The sequence below is a fragment of the Protopterus annectens genome, chromosome 14.part0 (assembly GCF_019279795.1).
Source record: "Protopterus annectens isolate FY-2018-M chromosome 14.part0, PAN1.0, whole genome shotgun sequence".
NCBI classification, from domain to species: Eukaryota; Metazoa; Chordata; order Ceratodontiformes; family Protopteridae; genus Protopterus; species Protopterus annectens.
This window is the reverse complement of record NC_056748.1, coordinates 773,304,205-773,329,483: the sequence shown is the minus strand read 5'-3', so window position 1 is coordinate 773,329,483 and position 25,279 is coordinate 773,304,205. Positions and strand designations below refer to the sequence as shown.

Here is a 25,279-nt window from a genome sequence, read left to right as displayed (position 1 = left end):
TTACATTTTTTTTGACAAATAATCAACTTTCAGCAGGGAATATTACTTATAGATGAGGGAATGGAATTTGATTTACAAAAATGAGGATGCATTGGGGGGCCTACGATGGAAAATATAATAAAAGAGGGTACATTTCTGAAGAAATTTATGAAAATATTTGGTATGAAAGATGTCAATTCAGTAGTAGGAACCTGGAGAGAATTTACATATTATTCTCCAAGGTACAACAACTGCGCTCGACTTGACAGAAATTATATTTCACAGGAACATGTCCATTTAATGAAAAACTTTGATATGCATTCAATAACTATTTCAGATCATGCACCGATAATTACCAAGATAAAAAACGCAACTGGCACTTCACCACCTACCTGTTAAGAGAGGAATTTAAGGAATGGGTAGTGGAAATTATCCAGGAGTTATTAGAAAAGACAGAAAGTACTTCAGAAGTTACAGCTAGTTAGTGGGATAAAATGAAAGTGGAGTTTAAAAACAAGGTAGAAATAAGGGAAAAATTATCCGATTAGGAAGTAATAAGAATTATTTAGAGGGGCTGACAAAGGTTAAAATACTACACAGTAAGGGGAATCTCACAGAAAAAGAACAGGTGCAACTGCAGAGTGCTAAACAGAAAATAAGGGAGTACCTGGATAATACGCATGAGTTTAGAAAAACTGCTGTTGAGCAATTGTTTTTTTGACAGTAACTCCACAGCACAAAAACTTTTGGCACAATGAATTACGGGAACAGAAAGTAGAAAGGGTTACCAAATTTAGGCAGCTTATAACAAGGAAAATAACCCTGTAGAGGTATTACAGATATTTCACACATTTTATGAAAATATGTATAAAGAAAATGTGTATAAAGCACAGAGGTAGGGAAATCAAGAAAAAAGCACAAATGGAAATATTTATGGAAGACTTAAATATGCCAAGTTTAGAGGTATATGAGGCTGAACAACTAACAGATAAGATAGGAGGAGATGAGATAAAAATGGTAATGTATAACCAATCGTCAGAAAAATCTCCAGGAATAGATGGCATTCTGGTAGAAGTCTGGAAGCTAGGAGGAAAGAAGGTGATAAAGATATGGAAGGTTTTAGAATTATTTTAAAAAGAGGAGGCACCAATATCCTTGAAAAAGCTATGGTGGCTTTAATACCTAAAAGCTGTGGTGGCTGTAATACCTAAAGATGGTAAAGACCCATGCGATACAGCTTCATATAGGGCCATCTCAATTCGAAACCATGATTATAAAGTATTTACATCTATAATGGCTACAAGAATAGCAAAGGTGATGTCAAAATTGAAGCATATGGACGAATGTGGTTTTGTGGAGGGGGAGGTAAACATTTGACAACATTAATAGAAAAATGATGACACAGAAGGAAGCAGAATGTAAGAAGATACCGCTGTTATTGTTGGGTCTTGATGCAAGGAAAGCATTCAACAGAGTAAGCTCAGATGTTATGATTAATGCAATGGAAGCATATTTTCTGACAAAATTATAAGGTTAATTAGAATAATATATGAGGGATCAGGGGCAAAAATCAAAGTGGGAAGATTTCTCTCTGATAAACTGTGTCTCAAAAGAGGAACAAGACAGGGCTGTCCTGTTTCCTCTGTTATTTGCGTTATATTTAGAACTTTGCAAAGAAAATAAGGGACTCATAAATTCAAGGATATAATTGGTATGGTGTTCAAGAAAAGTTGGCTTTATTTGCAGATAATGTTACTGTGTAGCTGATGGAACCAGTAAAGGACATCTCATTATTATGGAATATTCTGAGACTGTTCCATTTTTTTTTCGAGATACACAATTAAAGAAGATAAAACAAAGGTTAAAGCTATAAACTATGTACCCACACATGAATTGGTCCAGCAATACCCATATTTATGAAGATATGATAAAACAAAGTATTTAGGAGTATGGATTAAATAGATTTGGTTATGGCACCTAAGGATATGGGGGAAGACACTAAAAAAATAATAAAAGCTGTGAAACTGGAAGCTCTTGCCTATGGATACAAACAGTAAGATACAAGAAGTAAAAATGTTTTTAGTCCCTTTCGTTTTATATACACGTCAGGGCTATTTTTATCAACCCTCTAGAGAAGTTGTGGATAGTAATTAATAAAGAGTTGAAGGATTTTATTTGGGAGGGGAAGAGGGCAAGACTCAAATGGAATAAGCTGATCCTCCCAAAAGAACAAGGAGGTTTAAGATTACCTGACTTGAAGGGATATTTTAGAGCTACACTGCTAAGACTCTTACACTTAAAGCAAGCTGAAAGGTACAACTCAAAGTGGACAGGGAGGATGATGAAGTGGGGGGGGGCTTGAGAAATAAGGAAAGAATGGGATTTGGGACACAGATCCTTAAGGAGAATAACAACAGTTATACAGAATATTGTGTTCATAAAGTTACAGAAAGTATACTAAGAACTAAGCCAACATGGGAAAAGAGATTTTGCTGATAGGGATGACTGCAGTTAGGAAAAAAGAGAGTAGATGAGGGGGCTGGAATTTACTGGAGGAAGGTGGCAAAAAAACAAAGTATTGGAAACAAAATTAGAGAAGGAAAGGTAACAGAAAGGGAAGAGGACAAGACGACGTTTGGATTTCAAGCTAGTGATTGCCTTCACTATCACAGACTGATATCAGAGTATAGACAGACTGAAAGGGATAGGGGAATCCTAAATGAAAGGCCTTAAATGGCTGAGTTTTTAGTTAAATCTAGAACAGAAGTTGCTGTTAAAAAGAGATGATTAGTAGGACATATAAAATGTTGCATGATAAATAAAGGAATCGATCAGAAGAGGTCATAAAGGATTCAGAAGAGAGATTAGGTGTGCAATTCACAAAGAAATAATGGCAGGACATATGCATGGCTCCCAAATATGCAACAAAATCTAGAAGATTTAGGATTTTTGCCTGGAAGTGTTTGCACAGATACTTTTTACCCCATGCAAACTTCACAGAATTGTTCCTCAGGTAGATGGCAAATGTTGGAGGTGTGATGGGAAATGAGAACTGGGAACATATATTTTGGGAGTGTAATGAGTTGGCAAACTTTAAAAATTTCCTACAAAGTACTCCGTGAGGAATACTAGGCAAGTAAATGAGTGTGACTAAAGAAATATTGTTTAGTTGGGATACAGGATCTGAATTGCCTAGACCTTTTAAGGCCTTGTTAAGTTTAATTCTAGTGGCTGCCAAAAATCAATTACTAGAAAATGGAAATCAAAATCTAAACCAACTATACTTGATGTAGCGAATATTGTAACAGAAATAAAAGAACAGTATGTAGGATCTTTAGAAAAGGGTAAGATTAAATTACATAGACAAAATTTGAAATTGTGGAAGCAATACATGCAGAAAAATATTCTGGTAAAGGAATGAGGTTTAAAAGAAGGCAGGAATTTAATTTATATACTATTGCTTAGATTATAGTATATATGCCAATATATGTGATGAATAATCTTTGTAATGTGAACTTTTGAATATGGCTTGATTACTTTTATATAAATGTAAGTTTGTCTATGTCACAAAGAGATAATTCAATAAAGGTGTTAAAAAAAAGAAAAACATATGATGCTGACAATCCAAAATTTTGAAAATCTAAGCTTCAGACGCATATTCTTTTTTCCTCGTACTTATCAATAATCTTCCCATCCTTATCAGAAAGAGTAGGATTAGAGAAGGGTCTGCTTACCAGTTCACTTAGCTGGTTAACAAAGTGAATGAATGAATATATAAATAAATATTGCATTCTTCCTGAATATTCATGATGTTTGCTTTTGTTTATTAACTTTTGGGTCATGACTGAAAAGGGTCTTTGGACCCTTCTACCTACCTGCTTACCAAATAGTAAGTAAGTAAATAAATATATAAATGGCACCTGATCAGGATTCCCTCTGGGGGTCTCTTAACTCAACTTGACACATCTCACTGGAAGGAAAATTAGGGACCGACCGGGGCACAGATGGAGGAGCTTTATTTCTCAGCTTGCCTGGGATCACCCTGAGACCTCTGCTTAAGAAGTTACAAACCACATACTAAGAAAGTTACAATACAAAGCCAGTTAAAGAATGGTTGCTCTGCCCTTCTCACTGCATTGCCACTATTGTCCTCATCAGGACAACAGGCTCAGAAAGGATGACGCATAGAAGCTAGGACCCAATAACTAAAATCATAAAAGCAAATCCAAATTACTGATGTGTGGTACTATTAGATTTGTACTTATGGTTTTATTTCCATTTCTAATTAGTTAACCTCTGCACAAGTATGCTGAGGCATATATGAAACATCATTACACTGTTTATTCCATAACTAACTTAATGCATGCTGTAATTTTTTTTTTCTCGGGGAATTATGCCAGTGAAATCAGTGGAATGTTGCACTCCTTCCACCTATGGAAATATATCTTCCATTATGGAACTATGTCTTCCTCTTGCAGCCCATCATTTTTGCAGCTCAAACTGCTTATATCTCTCAAATCAAGGTGGCTTACTTAACCAGACTGAGCTGCTCATGAAAGCTAAAGTACTACAGATACCATGGTACCCAGACAAATGGTAGACTATCTCCTACAGTTGCTGAAACTACATTCTTCTCCTGAGTGTCACCAGCACTGCTAACAAACTAAAATTCCTAAAACTGAATCTTCCTTGGGGAATAAAGCCATTTCATGTCTTGATCTTTATCATTCAGGACAGTGATACAAGGCTGTCAGCCTTAATAAGTTTTACACTTAAATTGTGACTCAAATGCACAGCATGTATACATGCTCTGGCTAGTGTTAAACTGATTAACTGTACACTCCATTCTATAGTGACTTGGCATAGTACTGTAGTATTATCTCTATGTAAATTCTCACTGTTCTGGTCATTCTGTGCCTAACACACAGATGTGCTCTACTCCAGTTAACAAATTCAAATAAATGCATACATAAATAAACAAACATACAGCTATACAGTACCTCTTTACTTTCAGTCTGCAGGACTACATTATCAATTTCTGCCTTATAATTTAAGATATCATTTGAAATCATTGCCCACAGCTATGTATACTCTCCGTTGTTCTACTTTCAGCCTATACCACAGCTGAAAAAGGTCCATTTCCGATCAATCCATTAACTTCAACCAATAAATAGAGAAATAAATCTGATAAAACAAGAAATACAAGAGAAGAAAACAGTGGAACACGTCTTCAGTTATTCTGTCACCCAATGCATTCAGCATAAGAAATTAAACTGTTTCCAAACCACTCAGGTGCATGGTTAATACTTGTCTGGCAATTAAAAGAAAAAAAAAATACTAGAACTACTGCTGTTTGTCTTTCTCTGTCAGATAAAATGTTCTATTTTAAGACAGTCATATTTAGATTCCTATGTTTGTGCGTCATTAGGTATATAGAAATGCATGTTCCACTGCTCAGCAAAGTAGATCACTAAGAATAAAAGTGACAACAAACTTCAAAATGGCAAAGTAAAACAAGAACCATTAATGCAGTTACATCTTTTCACTAAAGCTACTCTACTTCCTTTGCATGTGCCCTGGCAAACCAGAACTAACTTCTTGTGGAGAAATCCTTGTAATATTTACAAAGTAATGATTAGCAACTGATGCAGCATTTCTATTTCAAAATGTGATATGTACAATGGCAAAAAATCATCAGATCAAATTTCAATTATATTAAATTACTATATTTTTTCATGTGAATAAAAAAGTTATATTTTTTCAGGGGGTAGGTTGCTGTCAATTCTTTTGACTCAGAACAGTTGAGTAGACTAGCAATTACACTAACCTTACCTTATATTCCACAGGATATAGGTTTTGATCTGAAAACGGCATTTTTACATGATTTCCATCCCACACATCCCTGACTTGGGTTGGATAGGGTTTAGGTACCATTCCTTGTTGTAACAAGTCAGTCTGCAGGATAAAAAAAATAGATGAAACAAGTTATAGGTAAACATCCAACAGACAATACTTTTCAAAATTATGCTGCACAGTCTGCTGCAAAAATTGCAGTTCTGTGCACACATGTACTTTACCAGAATATTGTTTATGGGTACACTCAAGTAATAACAGCTTAAATGGGTGCCTTACTCTTTTTTATCCTGTCATGTTTTTCCCTCCATGGCTGCAAACCACTAGCTCCACTCCTATTGGTCTTGAGCCCATTCATTACCCAATCAGTGGGGAGTTCACAGCAATGAAGTGAAAGCCAAATGGAGAGGACATCACCCAGCATCCATGCAGCCACAGAAAGATTTGTTTTTTCTCTCACTTGCATCTACTGATTGCTATGAAGGCATTTCTGTATTTTGAGGCCCAAACCCCATCCATGGTAGTTGATGCGGTTCTTGGATCACTGTATAGCTCCCATGTCCTGAGAAGTGTCTACTCTCCAGCTGAGGCTCTGTTATTAGGGCAGTGTTACAAGACAAGTGGGATCTACCAACCCCCCCCCCCCCAAACAGACATGTTCATCCCCCCTGCATGTGTCAAATCAGGCATCTGAGATGCTATCTGAACTTGGATTGCCTGAGTCACAGTTCAAGCTTTATCACTCTTTGACACCACAGGAAACTACAGCACCATTATGTTTTGCGACGACTACCTCAAACTCAATAATATTTCAATGTTTGATGCCTAACCCAATATCACAGGTAGACAAGCTGATACAAAACTATGAAAAAACAGATACTTCATAATCTAAGCTTTAAAGAAGTATTAAAAATGAAATCAGCATTTTCCAACACAGAAGGGATATTTTTTCAGTATAAGGATACTACATGGTTTGCTCAAAGCTCCATCATTTGGAGGGGTTATTTATTTAATGTTTGTTTACCATGATAGTCCATATGGGTGGTTGCCCTTTTTCAATGGAGGCCCGGGGGGAAAACCCACAATACACAGCTTACAAAACATGCATCAATAGTCAGAAACATTAACTTATAACATAAATACACAAATCAGCTGTTACATAAACAGGAGTAAAAATGCAATTAAGATGGTTTATACAGCTGTTCAGATTAAGAATGTACAAGTTATAGAGAGAGTTAGAGATTTTGCAAGGATGGTGACAGTACTTTAGGTACACGAGTATTTACAAAGACTATATTTATATTTACAAGTTTGTTTCCAAGTTTGCTGCACTTGATTTAATAGCTGGCTAGACTTAAGGTGTACTAGAGCAGTGACAGTGGTTAGCCAGGGGATAGGCAGGAGCATAGCCAGGAGCTTGATATGTGTTTTTTTGTGAATAATTTTGAATTATGAGTGGTTAGTGGTTGTTATGATATTTTGGGGGATTGAGTTCCCCAAGTTCTAGAAATCTGGTTAGAGTATAGGGAGTCGCCATGGTAGTCGTTAGCTTTTGTATCTTGTAATACAAATTTATTTGAGGATCTTAGCTGTCTCTTGCTAGTTTGATGCTGAAGTATGCTGCAGAGTTAGTTGTGTGAGAGTTAGGAGGTTGGGTAGTTAAAATCAACTGAGATGGTACAAGGTAATACAGTGATGGATTTTATATTGGGAGTTACTGGCAAATTTGGCTATTTTATTGTAGCAAGCTTCTAGTTTAGATTGATCTGTTTTTCTCAGGTGGGTGAAAATGAGAGAAGCGTAAGGGGGGGGGGGGTAGAGAGTAAATGGGTCCTAGCAATGGATTGTCTTGAGGGGTCGGTGAGGCATGATTTAATTCTAAATAAAGAACCTAGTTTAATATGGACTTTTTTTATAATGAGCGAGAGGTGTTTGTCAGATTTCAAGTCCCTGTCTATAGTAATGCCAAGCAGCTTAGCGTGTGAGACCAGTTCTCTTAGTGTTACCAGCCGAGTATATCTGGAAGGGAGATTGTAGGTTAAGGGTTTTGTTGTTTGAGAAGATCAAAAGTTTAGTTTTTCTGGGGATTTACGGTTAAATGGTAGTCTGAGAGATGGGTTGTTTTTTGTAGGCTAGTTAGAGAGGGGGCTGCACAGATGAGTGTGGAATCTTCTATATATTGTATGATTGTGGCAAGGTTAGTAGCAGTATGTAGTTTATTGGTAAATATTCTAAATAGGAGTGGATCTAGGCTGGAGCCCTGAGGTACTCCTGATGTGACTGGTAGTAGTAAAGAGAGTTCACATTGCCATTTTATACTTGTCAGTCACTTAGGTGGTTATGCAACCAAGTAAGGGTAGAATTGCTTAGTTTCTGTGACTGGAGTTCAGTTAGCAGTTTTTGATGACAGACAGTGTCAAATGCTTTTGACATGTCTAGGAAAATTCGAGGAAACTAGTTGACCATTATTTCTGAATTGGTTAATGGTATTTGTAAAGTGTAAAAGAGTTGTGGTACTACTGTGGTGTAGTCAGAAGCCGTGTTGGTGAGAAGGTTATTGGATAGAAGGTAGTTCATGAGTTGGGAGTAGAGGCATTTTTCTAGGATTATGGATAAAGGTGACAAGACAGCAATTGGTTGGTAGTTATAAATGTCTGTGCAGGCACCTCCTTTGTGAAGAGATATGATGGAGATTTTCCAGATTTTAGGAACATACTGTTCTTTTATTTTATTTTATTTTATTTATTTGTTTTTATTTGACTGGTGTTCAGCCCAAGCTTTGTCCCTGGTTTGAAGAAGCTATTTTGTTTCTTTTGTCAGGATGGACACTGGGTAGGCTAGGGTGTTAGCAGCTATTTTAAGGTATTCTGTGGGCAAGTTGTCACCAGCAAGGGAGGTTGGTTTAAGTTACCTTAGTATCTTTTTTATGGTACTGGTTTGGATGGGTTTAAATGAGAAGGCATCAGGAGCTATGTTAGGAACTACAGGGGTAGTCAGAGGTGTGTTACTGGAGTTTTTGGTTAAGCTTAGGATGGAGTTTGTGAAAAAGTTATTGACTTGGGTGGATATAGTGTCTGTTGTATTTATATTGGTGGGTGACGGGGTTGAAGAATGACCTGGATACAAAAGTTGATTTATAGTGCCCCAAATATTTTTGGGATTGTTTTGGTATTTTAGTTGAGATATTATGCAGTAAAATTTTTTTGTCATTTTATACCTCTTTCTGGGCTTTATTTCTGATTTGTTTATAATAGTCTAGAGTGCCCTGGTTTTTATTTGACTGGTGTTCAGCCCAAGCTTTGTCCCTGGTTTGAAGAAGCTATTTTGTTTCTTTGGTTAGCTAGTCAGCATAGTTTGTTTTTATTTGAATAGTTCTAGAAGATGCTTGGGTGTTCTGTACACTTAGGAAAGTATCGTTAAAATATGATACAGTTGAGTCTAGTGGGAGTGTGGTCAATGGGGTCTAGTCACATTGTTGGAGGGTAGATATGAATGTCTGAGAAGACAAGAATATTGTTACTGATGTGTTTATATGTAATGGTTTTGCTGGAGTTTTTTTTTTTTTTCTAAGTAGGTAGGTAGGTGAGTGGTTGCTTATACTGTCTGGGAGGCAACTAGATTACCTGGCTATTGATGGTTTATTAGTTAAAATCCAGTCTAGTGTGGTGTGTCTCCTGGTTATTTTGTCTATTCTGGCTGGAGTTAGTATCAGCTGGGAGAAACCATGTGGGCTTATAATACCTGTGGGATTATCTGAGATAAAGGTTTGCCAGTCTGAGTTAAAGTCACCCATAAGTATTGTTTCTTGTGAGTAAGTTAAGGACAGCCAGTGAAGGAAGTCCTCCATGATGTTGGCATTATTTCTAGGTAGGATGCACACAGCTACAATTGTGATGAATTTACTGGGGTTTACTTCTAGTCTGCTGAAAAGCATTTCAGTATCATTGAATTCTGGTGGGTTTGGATTTAATCCTTCAGTTTTTGGAGTATTTTTTTTAAATAATAGCAACTCCTCCTCCGTGTTTGTTTGGTCTATCCAGCCTATGTATATTGTAGCCTGAGGGTAAGAACTTCATTATTATGTACCTCAGGTTTTAGCTAGGTTTCAGTAATGACAGCTATGTCTGGAAAGCAAAGTGCTAAGGATGCATGAAATTCTTGTACTTTATTTGTTATGCTTCTGAGGTTCATGTTTAGAAGTAGGAGGTTGGAAGAGTTTTGGGTTAGGTTGGAAGTATTTAAGGTATTATGTGTGTGTGGTATGTGCAGTCCATATCGGGTTGAATTGGGCCCTGGGTTTGGGTGGACATCTCCACTCAACTTTATGTTTGATTTTAAGTGTCTTGGGAGATTTAGATACTTGTGTATTAGTCTGGTGTATCTGAGAAGTAGTTGGGCTGCAGTACTTTGATGCAATAGTTGTTTTGGTAGTACTAAAGAGACTTGGTGCTATGGGGAAGTAAAGTTCTATGGTATATAGGGGAGAGGGGTCTGGTATGGTTGGTCAGATATAGATGGTCAGTGGGTAGTCCTGGTAGGATGTTTTTGTAGGCAGCATAGACAGGAGAGGTATGTGAAAGAGAATCATTGTAGGAAGGATAGGATTGTGAGCTGAACAGGTATTATCTGGGATAGGTAGGAGGTTGGAGGAAGTGTTAGAAGTAGGCTGTAGCATATTAGGTTAATAAGGTGAGGCAGTATAGTAGTTGTTGTGGACTGGTTACTTTGGGTAAGGAGTGGACTAGTGAGTGGAATAGGTGGGAGAGGTAAAGTGCAGAGAGGTCAATGAGGTGGGTGGTAATAGAAAAAAAATACTGAAACATCATACTAGGTGTGTTGCTGCATATTTGGATGCTGTAATTTTCTCTGAACACTGGAAAATCCCGTATCTAAAAGTGCAGGCTGTCCTACATTCCAACCACATTAGCCAAAATGGATACATGTTCTACAAACTTTTAATGCAAACACAGGTATGATTAAAATGAATGAAATAAAAGTTTGACAAAACAGTTCACAAACAAGTTTATCAACTGCTTTTGTTCTTATTATGTATACAATGGACTTCATCAGAACTGTGAACATGTGTTTAAATACCCATAAAACAACTGCCATGTGCTACAAGTGAAATTGTGGTTAAAATTGAACCATCATCCAAAAATTCAATCAAGATGTAAAAAGATCAGCACTCAATATTATATAACACCAAAGAACATTATATTGTTAACTGCACTACATTATAAATTAACTGATCAAAATGTACTCAATAAATATTAGAACAGTAAGAAATGAAATTCTATTATAAAAAAAGTTGTAAGATTTAATTACTGCCAAAAATCTTGATAGCATGCAAATAAAAATGAATGTACAAGAAATACTTAAAAACAAGTATGAATAATAAACAAATAAGCATTGAAATTAAATTATCACAGTTTTGCTGCTCTAGGTTTTAATACTAATGCAACAGAGACATGGTCATTTAAACCTGGAGGAGGGGGTTGTAGCACTAAACTTGAGTTGCCATAGCCTACAGGACATCTTTGTAGTCTAGCATTGTTTCTCAAGAACTCACCTCATGTTTACTCTAACACTTTTTTTTAAACTGCACAGAATGCATAAATAACACATTATTGTACTACCTTTGAGTATATAGTAGCTCTGTTCACATTACTTGTTTCCTTAACTGCCTCTAAGTCTTTCCAAAACAGAAAGATGGGCAAGACAAAACACAACTATAAACACCATCCCTACAGTACCAAAATTTTTAGTCTGCAATGTCACAGTGGAGCCAGTTGTATTCTCCAATTTCAAAATGCCACATAATAAAATATACTGACATTCGTTGCAAGACCCACATTTACATGTGCCCTTCTTCAAGAGACTAACAGAACAATTAACTGTCCTTTCTAGTAGGCTTTTTAAGTTGTTTGCCTTCTTAGTGACAAAATGCGGTTCTTCCGCTAAAATTCTATTAATGTCATCATTAACTCTTACAATTTTCCAATTCTGTTTTTACAATGCTTTTAACCATCAGAGAACCAGAATTATATTGCAAAAAATGAAGTTATGTCTTACCATAACGTTCCATCTGAGTTGCTGATCTTCTTCCATTCATCACTGATGGCTATGGTTTCGAACCCTCGGAACAGAGTCGGCCAAATGCCAAACTAACGTACACCAAACTCTCGAGCCACACTACTATCCACAATGCCCTTCATCCCATATCTCAGATCAAGTTTGCTGAACTATAGTAGCAACATATATATAAGAAACAGAAACAGAGGCCATCTCTGCGCAAGCATCCTAACACACCAAAACAACCCGAAGATCCACCAGGAACCTTGATGGGGGAAGGTGGGAGGGTGTGATGAATGGAAGAAGATCAACAACTCAGATGGAATGTTATGGTAAGACATAACTTCTTTATCTGAAGTTGTTAATTTTCTTCCATTCCTCACTGATGGGACCGAGTCCCTAGCTACTACAGAATCTGGGTGGCCCTCATAGAAGAACATTCCAGAGAACCATAGAGCCAAAGGCAGCTCTACCCCTGGAGATCAGATCCAATTTGTAATGCTTGATAAAAGTATGGGGTTTAGTCCAGGTGGCAGCTGCACAAATATCATCCACGGAAGCCCTAGCATGAAAGGCGACAGAAGCAGCCACAGCTCTAGTGGAATGAGGTTTAATGCACCCAGGAGCCGATTCCGCCTCCAGAGAATAAACAAAGGAGATGCAATCCCTAAGCCATTTAGACAAGGTAACCTTAGACACTGCCAATCCCTTTCTAGAGCCCGCAAAGGCAACAAAAAGCTGATCTGTCTTTCGAAAAGACTTTATCCTGTACAAACAAAACCGCAACTGTCTGTGGACATCCAAGGAATGAAGACAGTATTCCCCTTTGTTGGTATAATTAGGGAAAAACACAGGCAACTCAATGGACTGATTAATCGAGAATTCCGAAACCACCTTGGGTAAGAAAGTGGGATAGGTGCAAAGTGATACTCTGTCCTTATGGAAAATCAAATAAGGACTTTTAATACATAATGCTTCCAGCTCAGATACACGTCTGGCTGAAGTAACCGCCACCAGAAACAAGGTGTTCCAGGACAGAAACTTCACATCACAGGTTGCAGCCAGCTCGAAGAGAGGTAGAGTCAAAGTTTGAAGCACCCTAGACAGATTCCATGATTCCACAGGTTGCCTAATGGGAGGTCTAGAATGAAAAATCCCCTTCAAGAAAGTCTTACACAGATGGGAAGAAATTATAGGAATTCCATCTGAACCGTCATGGAAATTGCAGATGGCAGCTAGATGCACCTGAATCGTGGATGCAGAAGCCCCGTTAAGGAAAAGCTCGGTCAGGTATCGAAGAACCATAGCTTCTGGAACAGAAACAAGATCCAGAGACAGATCTTGTACCCACAAGGAAAAACGTTTCCACTTGTCTTTATAAAGTTTTCTGGTAGAAGGTTTGTGGGAGGCCAAAATAATATTCCGTACCAGAGAAGAAAGTGGCTCAAGCCTGGCTACTAATGGAAGTGGAGCAACCAAGCTGTCAGTTTGAGAGTGGCCAGATTTGGAGACAACAACCCTTGGGGGTGAGAGATGAGATCCTGACGAAAGTCTAGAATCCAAGGGGGTCGGAGCAGGTGTGACTGAAGGAAGGGGAATCAAACCTGACGAGGCTAGAACGGGGCAATGAGAATCATTCTGCTTCTCAACCGAGTAGCTTTCCTTAAGACCAAGGGGATCAAGGGGATGGGAGGATAAGCGTACAGGAGAACCGTGGGCCAATCGAGAGTCAGAGAATCTCTCAGGGACTCCCCCTGTGGAGGAAAGAAGGCAAAGTAGCTGCTGCACTTCGCATTGGAGGGTGAGGCAAACAGATCGCAGCAAGGCCGGCCCCAGCGGCTGAAAATTTCCTCCGCCACTTCCGGGTTGAGAGACCATTCGTGAGGAAGCAGGATGCATCTGCTCAGCCTATCCGCAATCACGTTGGAACTCCTCGGGATGTGTGTAGCAATCAGGAAACGGTTGGTAGCTATCGCCCACTGCCAAATTCTCATGGCTACATGGCAAAGGGGGTAAAGATCTGGTCCCTCTCTGCTTGTTGATGTACCAGACCACAGACATGTTGTTGGACTGGATAGCAATCGGTCTGAGAGGAAGAAGAAGAGGGTGGAGAGCTTGTAACACCAGTAACACAGCTCTGAGCTCTAGAACGTTGATGTGCAAGTCGACTTCTAGAGGAGACCACGTGCCTTGAACAGATCTTCCCTGAAAATGGCCCCCCCACCCTATCAGGGAAGCGTCTGTAGTCACTGTGGCGCTGGGCTGAAGAGGTTGAAAGGGGCGACACCAAAGACTTTCATCCATTCTCATCCGCCAGAGGAGCTCCTGCTTGCAAACATCGGTGATGAGTATTAGTGCATTCAAGGGATGATGATTGTGCATCCATTGAGTTTGAAGAAGCCACTGTAATAGGCATACATGAAGCCTGGCCAACAGAACAATGGGAATGGCTGCTGCCATGGAACCCAGAGCCTGCAAAACTTCCCTTGCAGACACTTTCCTGCAGTCAAGTATCACTTCTACTTGTGTTCTCAGTCCTAAGAGCCTGTGATGAGGAAGAGATATTAAACCAAGCTGAGTGATGAACATAGCCCCTATGAATTCCAATTGTTGTGAGGGCTGAAGGTTTGATTTTTCCCAATTGATAGTAATACCCAGAGACTCCAACAGAGACAAAGTGTGGCACAGGGCCCTGGTCAGTAGACGCTCAGTAGGGGTGGAGAGCAGTCAATCGTCCAGATAAGGAAACACCTAGAATCCGTGCAGTCTCAAGTAAGCTGTCACCATTGCTAGACATTTCGCGAACACTCTGGGGGCTGTCGAGAGAAAGAAAGGCAGGGCTCTGAATTGAAAATGATTGGCTCCCAGCCGGAAGCGTAAAAGCCTCCTGGAGCGTTTGTCCATTTTGATGTGGTAATACGCATCCCAGAGATCTAGAGAGCACATCCACACACCCTCCCGAAGGCATGGAAGGATGGATTGAATACTGACCATGTGGAACCTGGTCTGTATAACTGACTCGTTCAAACGACTGAGATCCAGAATGGGCCTCCAGTCCCCCGTCTTTTTCGGCACCAAAAAGATTCTGGAGTAGAACCCTAATCCACATTGATCTGGGGGGACCTTTTGGATGACTCGCTTTAGAAGAAGCTTCTTGATTTCGGAAGCTGCCTCCTCCCTTTGACTGGGTGGAACATCAGGAAGGGAGAATTGAGGTCTTGGAAAGGATTTGAGGGGAATGTAATAGCCTCTGGTGATAATTCTCTGCACCAATAGATCATCGGTAATGGAGGACCAGGCTGTTTGGTGCAGAGAGAAATGTGCCCCGACTGCTTCCAGAGGAAAGCAATCGGGCAACACTTCAGGAGTGCTGATAGGGCCTACTGGAGAAAGAATCTCTGGAGACCTGATTCCGGTAACCCCCTCTGCCCCTAAAGGGACGTCTTCCACCGTCGGCCCCTCCTCTGCCTCTGGAGGAGTCCTCGCCATGTGCGTCACGAAAGAAACCTTGCGATTTCTTGTGCCACAACTTTCCATTCCTCTGATTCCTGGAGAAGGAACATTGAGGTTTGGAGAAGCGCAGGCCCACGGCAGACAAGGTCTTTCTGTTCTGCTTGCACCTGGCCAAAGTATCCTTGACCTTAGAACCAAAGAGCACGGAGGGCTCACTAGGGGCATTCAAAAAGGTAGACTTGAAGGAATCCGGTAGGTCAGAAATACGCATCCAGGCATAACGTCGGACTACCATGCCAGCACCTGCTGCTCTAGCTGCTCTTTTGGTTGCGTGGGAAAACAACCTCATGGAGGAATTCGAAATCACTTCAAGGATGGCAAGTTGGGAGTCCACTTTATCATGTGCTCAATCCGACACTTGACCCGCGAGACTACCACAGAGTTCTGAAATAAGGTCTCTCTGGAGTCTTGTAAAGTGTGCCATGAAATTCAGCGAAAACACGGCAAAGGTCGCTGCAGCAAAGACTCGCTTCCCTAGCCTGTCCACCGCCCGGGACTCCCTGTTGGGCAGGTGAATAGCCAGACTCTCTTCGGCCAAGTCATTCTTTGTGGCCGCTGCCACCACCACAGCGTCTACTGGCAAACCTTTCGACCAATGGGGTTGATCCTCTGGAGGAGAAAGTACTTTGTCTGATCTCCTGGGGATAGCTTCTACTGAATACGGACTCTTCCACGCTCGCTGCACGATGAATTTGATCAGCTCATCTGCAGGAGAGAACGGAAAGCTTGTAAGAATACGGATTCCTCCGGGGAAGGGGTGGAAGATTTCCAGTCACCCCGCTAACTCAAAATCACCAAGATGTCCCCAAAGGAAACATCGTAAGTGGGTGATCTAGGGGAATCTTCCCCATCATTGTAATCTGTATCCTCAGTAAGGGACACTTCAGGTGAGTCCATGTGTTTTCTTTTGCACACCCTCTTCCGAGGGGGCTCTTCGGTGGGAATGTCTGAAGAAGCCTCAGAAAGGGGGGTGCTTTGGATTAGTGGCCCCCTGCCAAGGGCTGGAGATGGCTGAGTAAGGGGGGGAACCACATGCGGAGCTGACAGAGAAGGATTGCTAGCCGCCAGTGCCCTCTCCATAATCCGGAAGGAGGGCCAACTTGAAGAGGGATGGAAGCCCGGAACCGAAGAGGACTGAACCAGAACCGGGATCACACCCCGCTCCGAATGGCCCACCTCCAAGACTGACGTTTGAGAAGGGGTCAGTGTGGAAATAACTCTCAGATCCGAGACAGGAACCGAGAAGGCTGTCTGTTCCGGGGCCGGAACCGAATATTCCACCCCTGAAGCAAGGGGTAGAGTAAGGTGAGCTGTCATCGGAACTGAAGCCCACCAGGACTTAGATGCCTCAGGCATCAAAGCAGTCAGCGCTGAAGGAAGGGGTCCAGTTGAAAGCAATGGGCAAGGGGGTCTTGGGACCGAAAGATTCCCATCAGGAGAATACGAAGGAGTCGAAGGAGGAAAAATCCCAACACTCAGAGCGGAACAGAGTCTGGAGATTCCCCTTGCATTCAATACCTGATCCACGAGACAAACAATGTCTAATTCGGACACGTTCCTGGCAGACCTAATCGATATCCCGGAAGGAGATTCAGGCCGATCCAGAAGAGGACTGTAGGGTTGCCTGGCAAACGAGTATACAGAAGATGAATATCTGGTCCATGGTAATAAACTCAAAGGAGCCGAGGATTCTGATTTGAACTGCGTAAACTGTAAAGTCGGCGAAGAGAGAGAACTCGGATCCGAAGTCACAATCGGGGTAATAGACAAAATCGGATCCAAGGTCGTCAGAGCCAGAGCCTGTAAAGGCGAGGTCGGTGCCGAACTGTCCTGAATCAGACTGGTCGGAACCGAAGAAACCATCGGTTCAGTAGTCATCGGTGCCAAGCCCGGCACCGACAATTCAGACTTCCCAGAAACTGTGCTAGGTGCTGAAATCGGTGGCACCGAGACAGTGAGTTGATGCTCGGAGGAAGATCTAGCAGTCTTAGATCGATGATTTTTGCCCCTATCACCAGCCGATGAAGAAGGGTCTGAGCGAGGACGCTTCTTATCCTTGCCTGGAGGGGTTTAGACCTCCACAGAAATAGCCTCAGAGAAAGGAGAGGAAAGCAATCCTTTCAAAATCAACTTGTTGCGCCGTTCATTCAACGTCCGTTGACTAAAGCTCGCACAAATATCACATGGGGGAGTCGCAGAAAGATGTGAGACGCCCAAACAATAAATGCATTTAAAATGCAAGTCACTGTTAGATAATTTACCATGACATGCAATGTTTAAAACCTGAAGTACCCTTTTTCTCAGACATACTAACACTCGCTCAAATAGAGGAAAGAAGAAGAAAAAGAGCTAGACTACCAGCAATGGTATGAAGAGTTACCACGAGGATGGTAAAAGTAAAGAAAAAGGGAAGAAAATACCAACAATGGTAAGAAAAGGGATACCTGTGAGTAGAGCTAGACTATAAGAAGACACTATAAGAAAAACTTTTGAAAGAAATACCAGTTTTAATAATTCAAAACTACTTGGCTGGAGAGCTCGGTGAAAACGCTGCTATATGGCTGCGCGGCAAATGAGATCTGAGGTATGGGATGAAGGGCATTGTGGGTAGTAGAATGGCTTGAGAATTTGATGTACGCTAGCTTGTCATTTGGCCGACTCAGTTCCGAGGGTTCGGAACCGTACTCATCAGTGAGGAATGGAAGAAGACTAACAAATTCAGATCAAATGTTTTTTGAAATGTGTTGTTAACTGCTGTACATTAATTTTCAGTTCCTTGAATGTCAGTAATATTTGGAGTGGTGTTCTTATTTTCTAAACCAGGTGATGTCAATAGGTAGCTGTAACAGCCAAGTTGCTATATCCAGCTGCTATCAGAATATTTCTCCTGAAGTGTCAAAGATGTTTTGGAAAAAGGAGAGGATACAAAGGAAATAAAGTTTAGTCAACAAAGTATCAGATAACCAAAAAGTTTGAACCCAGAAAGCTTGAGTGAAAGAAAGAAGAACTAGAATGAATACCTTGATCTCAAAGCAGACTAATGATGGGTGATAACTATTATTAGGTAGAAGACAAGCAACACAGTAAATTTAGTGAGTAACAGGGCAACTGTAAAGCATCAGTTTTGCTAGGTGCAGTTTAAACATATGAAATCTGGTTTTGCAAGAAAAATAATGAAAATGTTTTGACTGCATTAAAACAGGGGAAATATAGAAAGTATAGATCACAACGTATACCATTAATGTTTAGAAAGACACTGAATGAACCAAAGAACTAATTGTGGGGAACAGTTCTTGTTCTTCGTGATAAACTGAGAGGCTGCCAGCCTAGCTAGATAGAATTTTGTAAATAATTCTATCTCATTGTAAATATTAATATGATCCACAGGCTTCTGTTACAAATGTAAGAAAACTGTGTTATGTGCTGAGCTTCAAAAATGTAACCACAGCGCATCCTGGTGGAAAGAAAGCAGAAATGTGTTTAAACTCTATGCCTATGTAATGTATGTTCTGGGAGAAACTGGGACATACAGAGTTAACTTGCAAACTCTGAGAAAATAAGTAAAGAATTTTACGACTGTGCGATCTCATGCCAAGAGACAGGATGGATGTCTGGGCTAGGAGTTTCTTTCCACTGTCTTAAGACAGAGAAAATTACTAGGTTTCACATGTAAAGTGTCTTTTACGGCTCTGTGACTTCCTGGCAGCTGCAGATCACAAATAAATGTTAAGTTCTGTGAGCCAGGGAACTTAAGTAGAGGTGACAAGAATGATACAATCTGAAATGAATCAGCAGTTATACATTGTCAATTTAAGAACTCTCTCTCAGAGAAAGAGTGCATTTTGTATTTTGTTCTGAAGCTGACAACAACTCACAAAAACTTGCTTTGCTCTGTAAGACCTAGATCTTAGTATTTCTCTTAAAGAATGATAGGAACATAGCCAGATTAGTCTAGCTGTTTTCTATATTTATGTCAGACTGCACTACAATGTTGTTTTAAAGTATTTCCTGTGATTTCTGAACTCTCTACTGTCACTGTGTTAAATCAGTGAATATTGTCTTGTTATTATTATTTATTATTAAATATTTTTAAACCTTTTAACTGTGGCTGTTTTGTGCAGAGACATTTAAGCTCTTAAGAGTACTTGCATGTATTTGGTGATACTGTACAAGCCACTCCAACAGCCTTGCTGTTGGTCACACTTACTATTTGGATAATAATATTGCACAGTAGAATTGGACACCCTTTGGTAAGGGCTTTTAGAGTAGCTAATAAGAGTAGTTGGTGGCAGTGATTATTACCCTACAGCCTGGGCAGAAGGGGGCATAGCTAGTGAACCTGTGCCAGCCTTCCTCCGGAGTGTGTGTGTGTGTGTGTGTGTGTGTGTGTGTGTGTGTGTGTGTGTGTGTGTGTGTGTGTGTGTATGTATATATGTATATATATATATATATATATATATATATATATATATATATATATATATATATATATATATATATATATCAAATCTCAAAGTGTGTGTGTCAGCTATTTGGGCAGGGACACAAAGCACTGGTTGGACTGGGTGGGATACTGGAGGTTTTGGCTTGACTACTCGGCTGAGATTTGAACCCTATAGCTGTGCCAGTGGGGAGTCTTATTGGGGATCTGCAGAAACCAGCCCCAGACTGACTGTGATCTCTGTGCGCTGCTAACGGCACTTGTACTTTAATGTGTGTGTACTTGTTATCCTCCCAATGTGGATGGCCCTCACTGGTGCTAGTGGTTAGGATTGAGGTTCCTTGATTACTGGGCCAGTGCACAAGCGTCACACTTATTTGTATAAATGTTTCCTGAAGTAAACAGCATGTTATTTTGTTACAAGTGTAAAGCAGGTCTATATAATATGCAGTTAGTGGTATTTCAAATGTTAGGTGGGGGAAAAGATATTTCATCAGATACTACAAAATATGCCAGTGCTATTAAAAGTTAATATAATGTTGTGATACCTGGCAGCTGGAAGATGCAAATGTTATCAATCACATTATACATAGAATTAAAAGACAGTTGAAACGTATTCATTCCTATAAGGAGGATGTTTAAATGAATGTTTTAGGTTAAGCTACAGACTTTTTTTTTTTTTAAGTAAAAGGATTTACAAATAAAAAAACAACATGACAAATGGTAGCTCTTTCTTGCGTTTACAAACTAACTACCTGTTTTTTTCCAGTCCATCTGGTTTTGGCTGAAGACACACAGACTGCAAGTACAGCCAACTAATTATGAGAGGTCTGAGCTGTGTGCTTTATGTGACCTTTTCAATGGATCTGCAAATAGTAATGAAATTAATGTTTAAAGATGTACTGGACAGCAGTTCAGTGCAAATAAAAAGTACATTAAGAAATCAAATTATCTGCAACTACCTCTCCAACTGCTTTAGTATTTTAATGCAAATAACACTGCACAATTTAGATTATTTACTTAAAGTTAGTCAATGTACTTTTGTAAGGCTAAATATTAATGCCCACGGTGGTGGTGCTGCAGTAGCGTTGTCACCTCACAGTAAGACGCTGTCCGGTTCGATTCTCAGCTAGAGCGTCTTCTGCGTGGAGACATGCGTGAATGGGCATACCTTCGTTGAAGGTTGTGTGTCAGGCCTGGCAAGCCGGTATGTAGAAATCAACTGCCAATCATTAGTGGACCGGAGTTCCACTGTGGCGACCCCTAACCGGGAAAAGCCGAAAGAAAGACACACACACACACATACACACACACACACACACACACACACACACACACACTAAAAGCATGCAAGCTGTTTTTCACATCTGGAAGTGGAGTAGAGATAACAGAAGTACAGACAGCAATCTGCGTCATTGGGAACACAGGGTACAACAAGTGCACTGGCATGGTTAACCTTAACTTTAAAACAAGTAATACCTGTGGAAGCAATGGTTTATTTAACTGTTCCTACTTAGATGAGTAGACTTTCTTTTTGAAAAAGTGTACACAGTTTAGTATGCTTAATGAGTTAAAAGGGAAAGAAGGGATTTCTTGTTTCTATTGAAGTGAAAATTCTAGGAAAATGTGACACAATTTCAAACAGAGATGAGACAAAGCAAATGCATACAAACATGATCAGTCTTCCAGACAGAGAGTGTGTGTGTGTGTGTGTGTGTGTGTGTGTGTGTGTGTGTGTGTGTGTGTATATATATATATATATATATATATATATATATATATATATATATATATATATATATATATATTTATATATAAAGCTACAAGTGAAAAAAAAGAAAAGAAAAGAATGTATTTAGTATAATGTATTAAGATTTTTTGTCACTGTTAACATGGAATGTAAATGGGCTTACAGCTACAGACAAAGACAAAGAGAACTGAACTACATTAAGAAGCATAGGGTGGAAACAGTAACACAATTGGAGCTGCAATGGATAGAAATGAGCATGTGAATTTGACAAAGAAGGGATTTCATGGTGGATATCCAGCAGAATATAAAGGACAAAAGAAAAGGGCAGTAGTAATAATACTGATTGTATAAGAGGCCCCAAAAGTGACAGATGAAGAAAACAAGACAATAATGGTAGACAAAGATTAAAATGATTCTGTTATGGCAGTTAAGGATATGTGGGAAGTGCAAAATGAACTTTTACTGTTGGGTGGATGGAGTCCAGATTGAAAACACTTGCTGGGAAATGGAAAACCTCAGGAAGAGGGTCTGAATAAGAGGTAAACTCATGAACAGTCACCAACAAAAAAAAACCTTATCCACATACCCTTGCATACTTTTCTGATTAAAGTCTACTAGGTTGTGGTAAGGATATGGACCACCATAGATGAGTCCCTGAACATTAGTGGAATTGGAGACACCATCAAGCAATTTTAAGGAATCAAAGATCCTGTGACATTTGTTGGACATTGGGATTAGGAGACCTTTATAAAGTCTGAGGAGAAGAGTCTTCACCAAAAAGAATAGCTTCTGTAGAGGGCACTATAATGGATCCAAAAATAGGTTATAAAAAGTACAGTTTTGTACCTACCATAAATGTAGATGTCTGATAGGTATGCATCTGCAGTCCTTACATATGGGTTGTCCTGCCTCAGGCAGCCCCTCGGTCGACCGGATTCCAAAGTCTGGGTCCGGCGTCGGCTGATGTTGCCTCCATCCCGACGTCATAGCGCCTGGGATATAAAAGCGTCAGCCGACACCATCTTCCTCAGATTTTGCAAGTGTAGCCACTAATGAAGATGTTGACAGTATGCCCAAGAGATCCAAACAAGATAGGACATAAGATTCATTATCTGTACCTACTGTACTTTTAAATCCACCAAAACACCCTCCCGTGTTATCTAGCAAATGGAGCTAAGAATATGGAGACTCTCCTAAGTCAAACATTTTGAAATATAAAGCTGCTGAGGCAATGGGAAGAGAAGTAGGTTCTTAACAGCTAATTGAAAAAAAAGAAAAAATACATTTTGTCTGGGTAGATTAGCTGAGCAAGTCGTTGTGTTCAAGTGGCATCAGACAAATACTTGAGCTTCAGTGGGTTTTATGCATTGCTCACGGACATCCACAAGGACCAAAACAGTTGCAGCAAATAGTGTCTTCTTTGAATTATTGACACTCATTAGTGGGAACAGCTATGTGTCAGCCATCCAGATATGTGAATACTCATCTCAGCAGCCTGCAATTAGTTGCAACAGCCATCATTTAGTAAGCATACTTGGAACTGTAGTGATACCACAATGAAGGGTCCTGAATTGATAACGACTGGCTACTACACAAAAAGAGGAACATCTTGGATACCCTTGCTATTTTAATGTGCAGAGGTGTGTCTAAACAGCACATCTGATCTCCTTCCTGAAAGCCTAGACAGATAGAGTGCAGTGTGACCATCTGGAATTTTTTTTTTTTTTTTTTTTGCTATGCATTGCTCTAGGCTGCTTAGTTTATGATGGGCATAGAGTCTCCTGTTTTCTCTGGAACCAAAAATAATCTTAAAAAAAACATCAGAGAGACTCTGCTCTGACGAGATAATTCAAATGGTTGTTTTTCTAAAAGGTTTGTTACTTCTATCTTTGCTGCTACTTTGTGCTGGAGTGAGACATCAAGAAAGGGGACAAAAACTGGCTGTCAAAGGGAAACAAAAAGTGTATTATTAAACTGATCTACCTATTCTGTAGGTAGTCTTACCATCAGAAAGAGCTGATTCTGACAAAACTGTAGCAGAATGGAAAATATTAAAATCAGAAGCAGAGTATTTGTGGAAGTGATTATTCATAGTACACAAGGCTGAAGAGAAGTAACATTATCCCAGCAATCAGAGAATGTCCAGAAACAGGTATGCAATTCAAGTTGTTGTACCCAGCTTTCAAAATATTTTTTTTCATGGAGTACGAATTTTATTTAGAAAAAGCTAAGGAGGAAAGATATATATTTATCCAACAAAGAGTGAGTCAGCAAGCAGAAGGGGACACTATTTTTCATTCTTCTGACAACGCCCGTAGAGAGACTTTGCCAGACAATTGTTTTCCACTGTTCCAAAGGAAAATGCTTGAGAAACAGAAAAAAAATCACAGGAGCTGACTAGAAGAAACAGGAGTACACTGAATCTGAACTAGAGATTGGTGCTGAGAGATGGATATGATCAGGAAGACCAGTAAGACTGAAATGAATTAAGAAATAGAAGACTATACAGCATCAATCCCAGTGGATATAGGAAAAGATTTGTGAAATATGGATATGCAAGGAAAAAGTGGTTAAGAATGACTGGAATTTTGTTAACTTTTAAACTTGTGGGTGAACTACAAGGTGCATACTCCACTTTAAGCCATTAATGTTTAGAACAACAAAGAAGGGAATAAGGTAGCAGCTAAAAGTGAAACAGTTGTATTGTTATTCAATACTTGTATAATATAATTATGCAAAATGCATCTCATATTGTAAAACAGTTTTGCATAGTGTGCAGTCGAGACAAGTTTTAAATGTGAAGTGGGGGAAGTCTTGGTGACTGCTGTATATGTTAAAGATATTAAAGCAAGCAAGTAATTTTTTAGCTTTAAGATGTACAAGCTTTATATTGTAATAAGAAAAGAAAGTCTGGTCAGAAGCAAGTTATCAAGTTAATATAATGTTTTGTCCATGGGCTGTTGAAGTAGGAGTGGGGTGTAAAAGCACATATTATAGACTCATAGGTGTGTACTAGGCCAATGGCCCTGCAGCCTTTACAAGCCTAGCCCATAGAAGTGCCCTGGCACCATGTTGCTGTTAGTTCCTGGTGCCTCTATCAAGTAGAGCCACTGGAGTGATCCCCAGGATAAACTTTCTATTTCCAATCCACTCATCAAAATTTCTTTTGAAAAGGGCCAGTGAGGTGCTCTGCTTGACATGTATGGGAAGTCTATTCCAGAGCACGGGCAGTCTCTGGGTTCTGAACCTGTCCCTCCAGTACGTTTTGTTGATTGTGGTAATGAGGTTGAGGTCCCTGGACCGTGTGGTGCGGAGGAATTAGGATTTTTTTTAGATATAACATTTCTAACCGGGCTGGGTCAGACATGGCTTTGTAAGTTAAGCAGAGATTGTCTCTTAACAGACAATATGAAACAGAGAAAAACTGGAGTGTTTTGAGTCTGTCCATGTAGGGCATGTGTTTAAGGCCTAGGATTCTCTTCATGAGGTACTTCTGTGGCCTTTCCAGGTGTTGCACATGTTTAGTGAGGTACATGCCAAATGGGGCATTACACTCTATGATTGGTCTAATGAAGGAAGAGTAGAGAGAGAGAGATGATGACCTCTTTCTTCCTGGATGCAAAAATGGTAATGAGATGTACCACACAGAAGGACTTTCTGACCACACTGGC

General features: G+C 39.9%; 1 protein-coding gene across 2 annotated transcripts in view; it reads right to left on the bottom strand.

Moving 5' to 3' along the window:
- PARG (poly(ADP-ribose) glycohydrolase) overlaps window positions 1-25,279 on the bottom strand; it is a 2,766,579-nt gene that overhangs the window by 2,123,804 nt on the left and 617,496 nt on the right. For both annotated transcript variants that reach the window (XM_044056515.1, XM_044056516.1), the window contains exon 5: window positions 5,812-5,934. In XM_044056515.1, coding sequence (XP_043912450.1) covers window positions 5,812-5,934 — 123 coding nt within the window. The remainder of the gene's footprint in view (window positions 1-5,811; window positions 5,935-25,279) is intronic.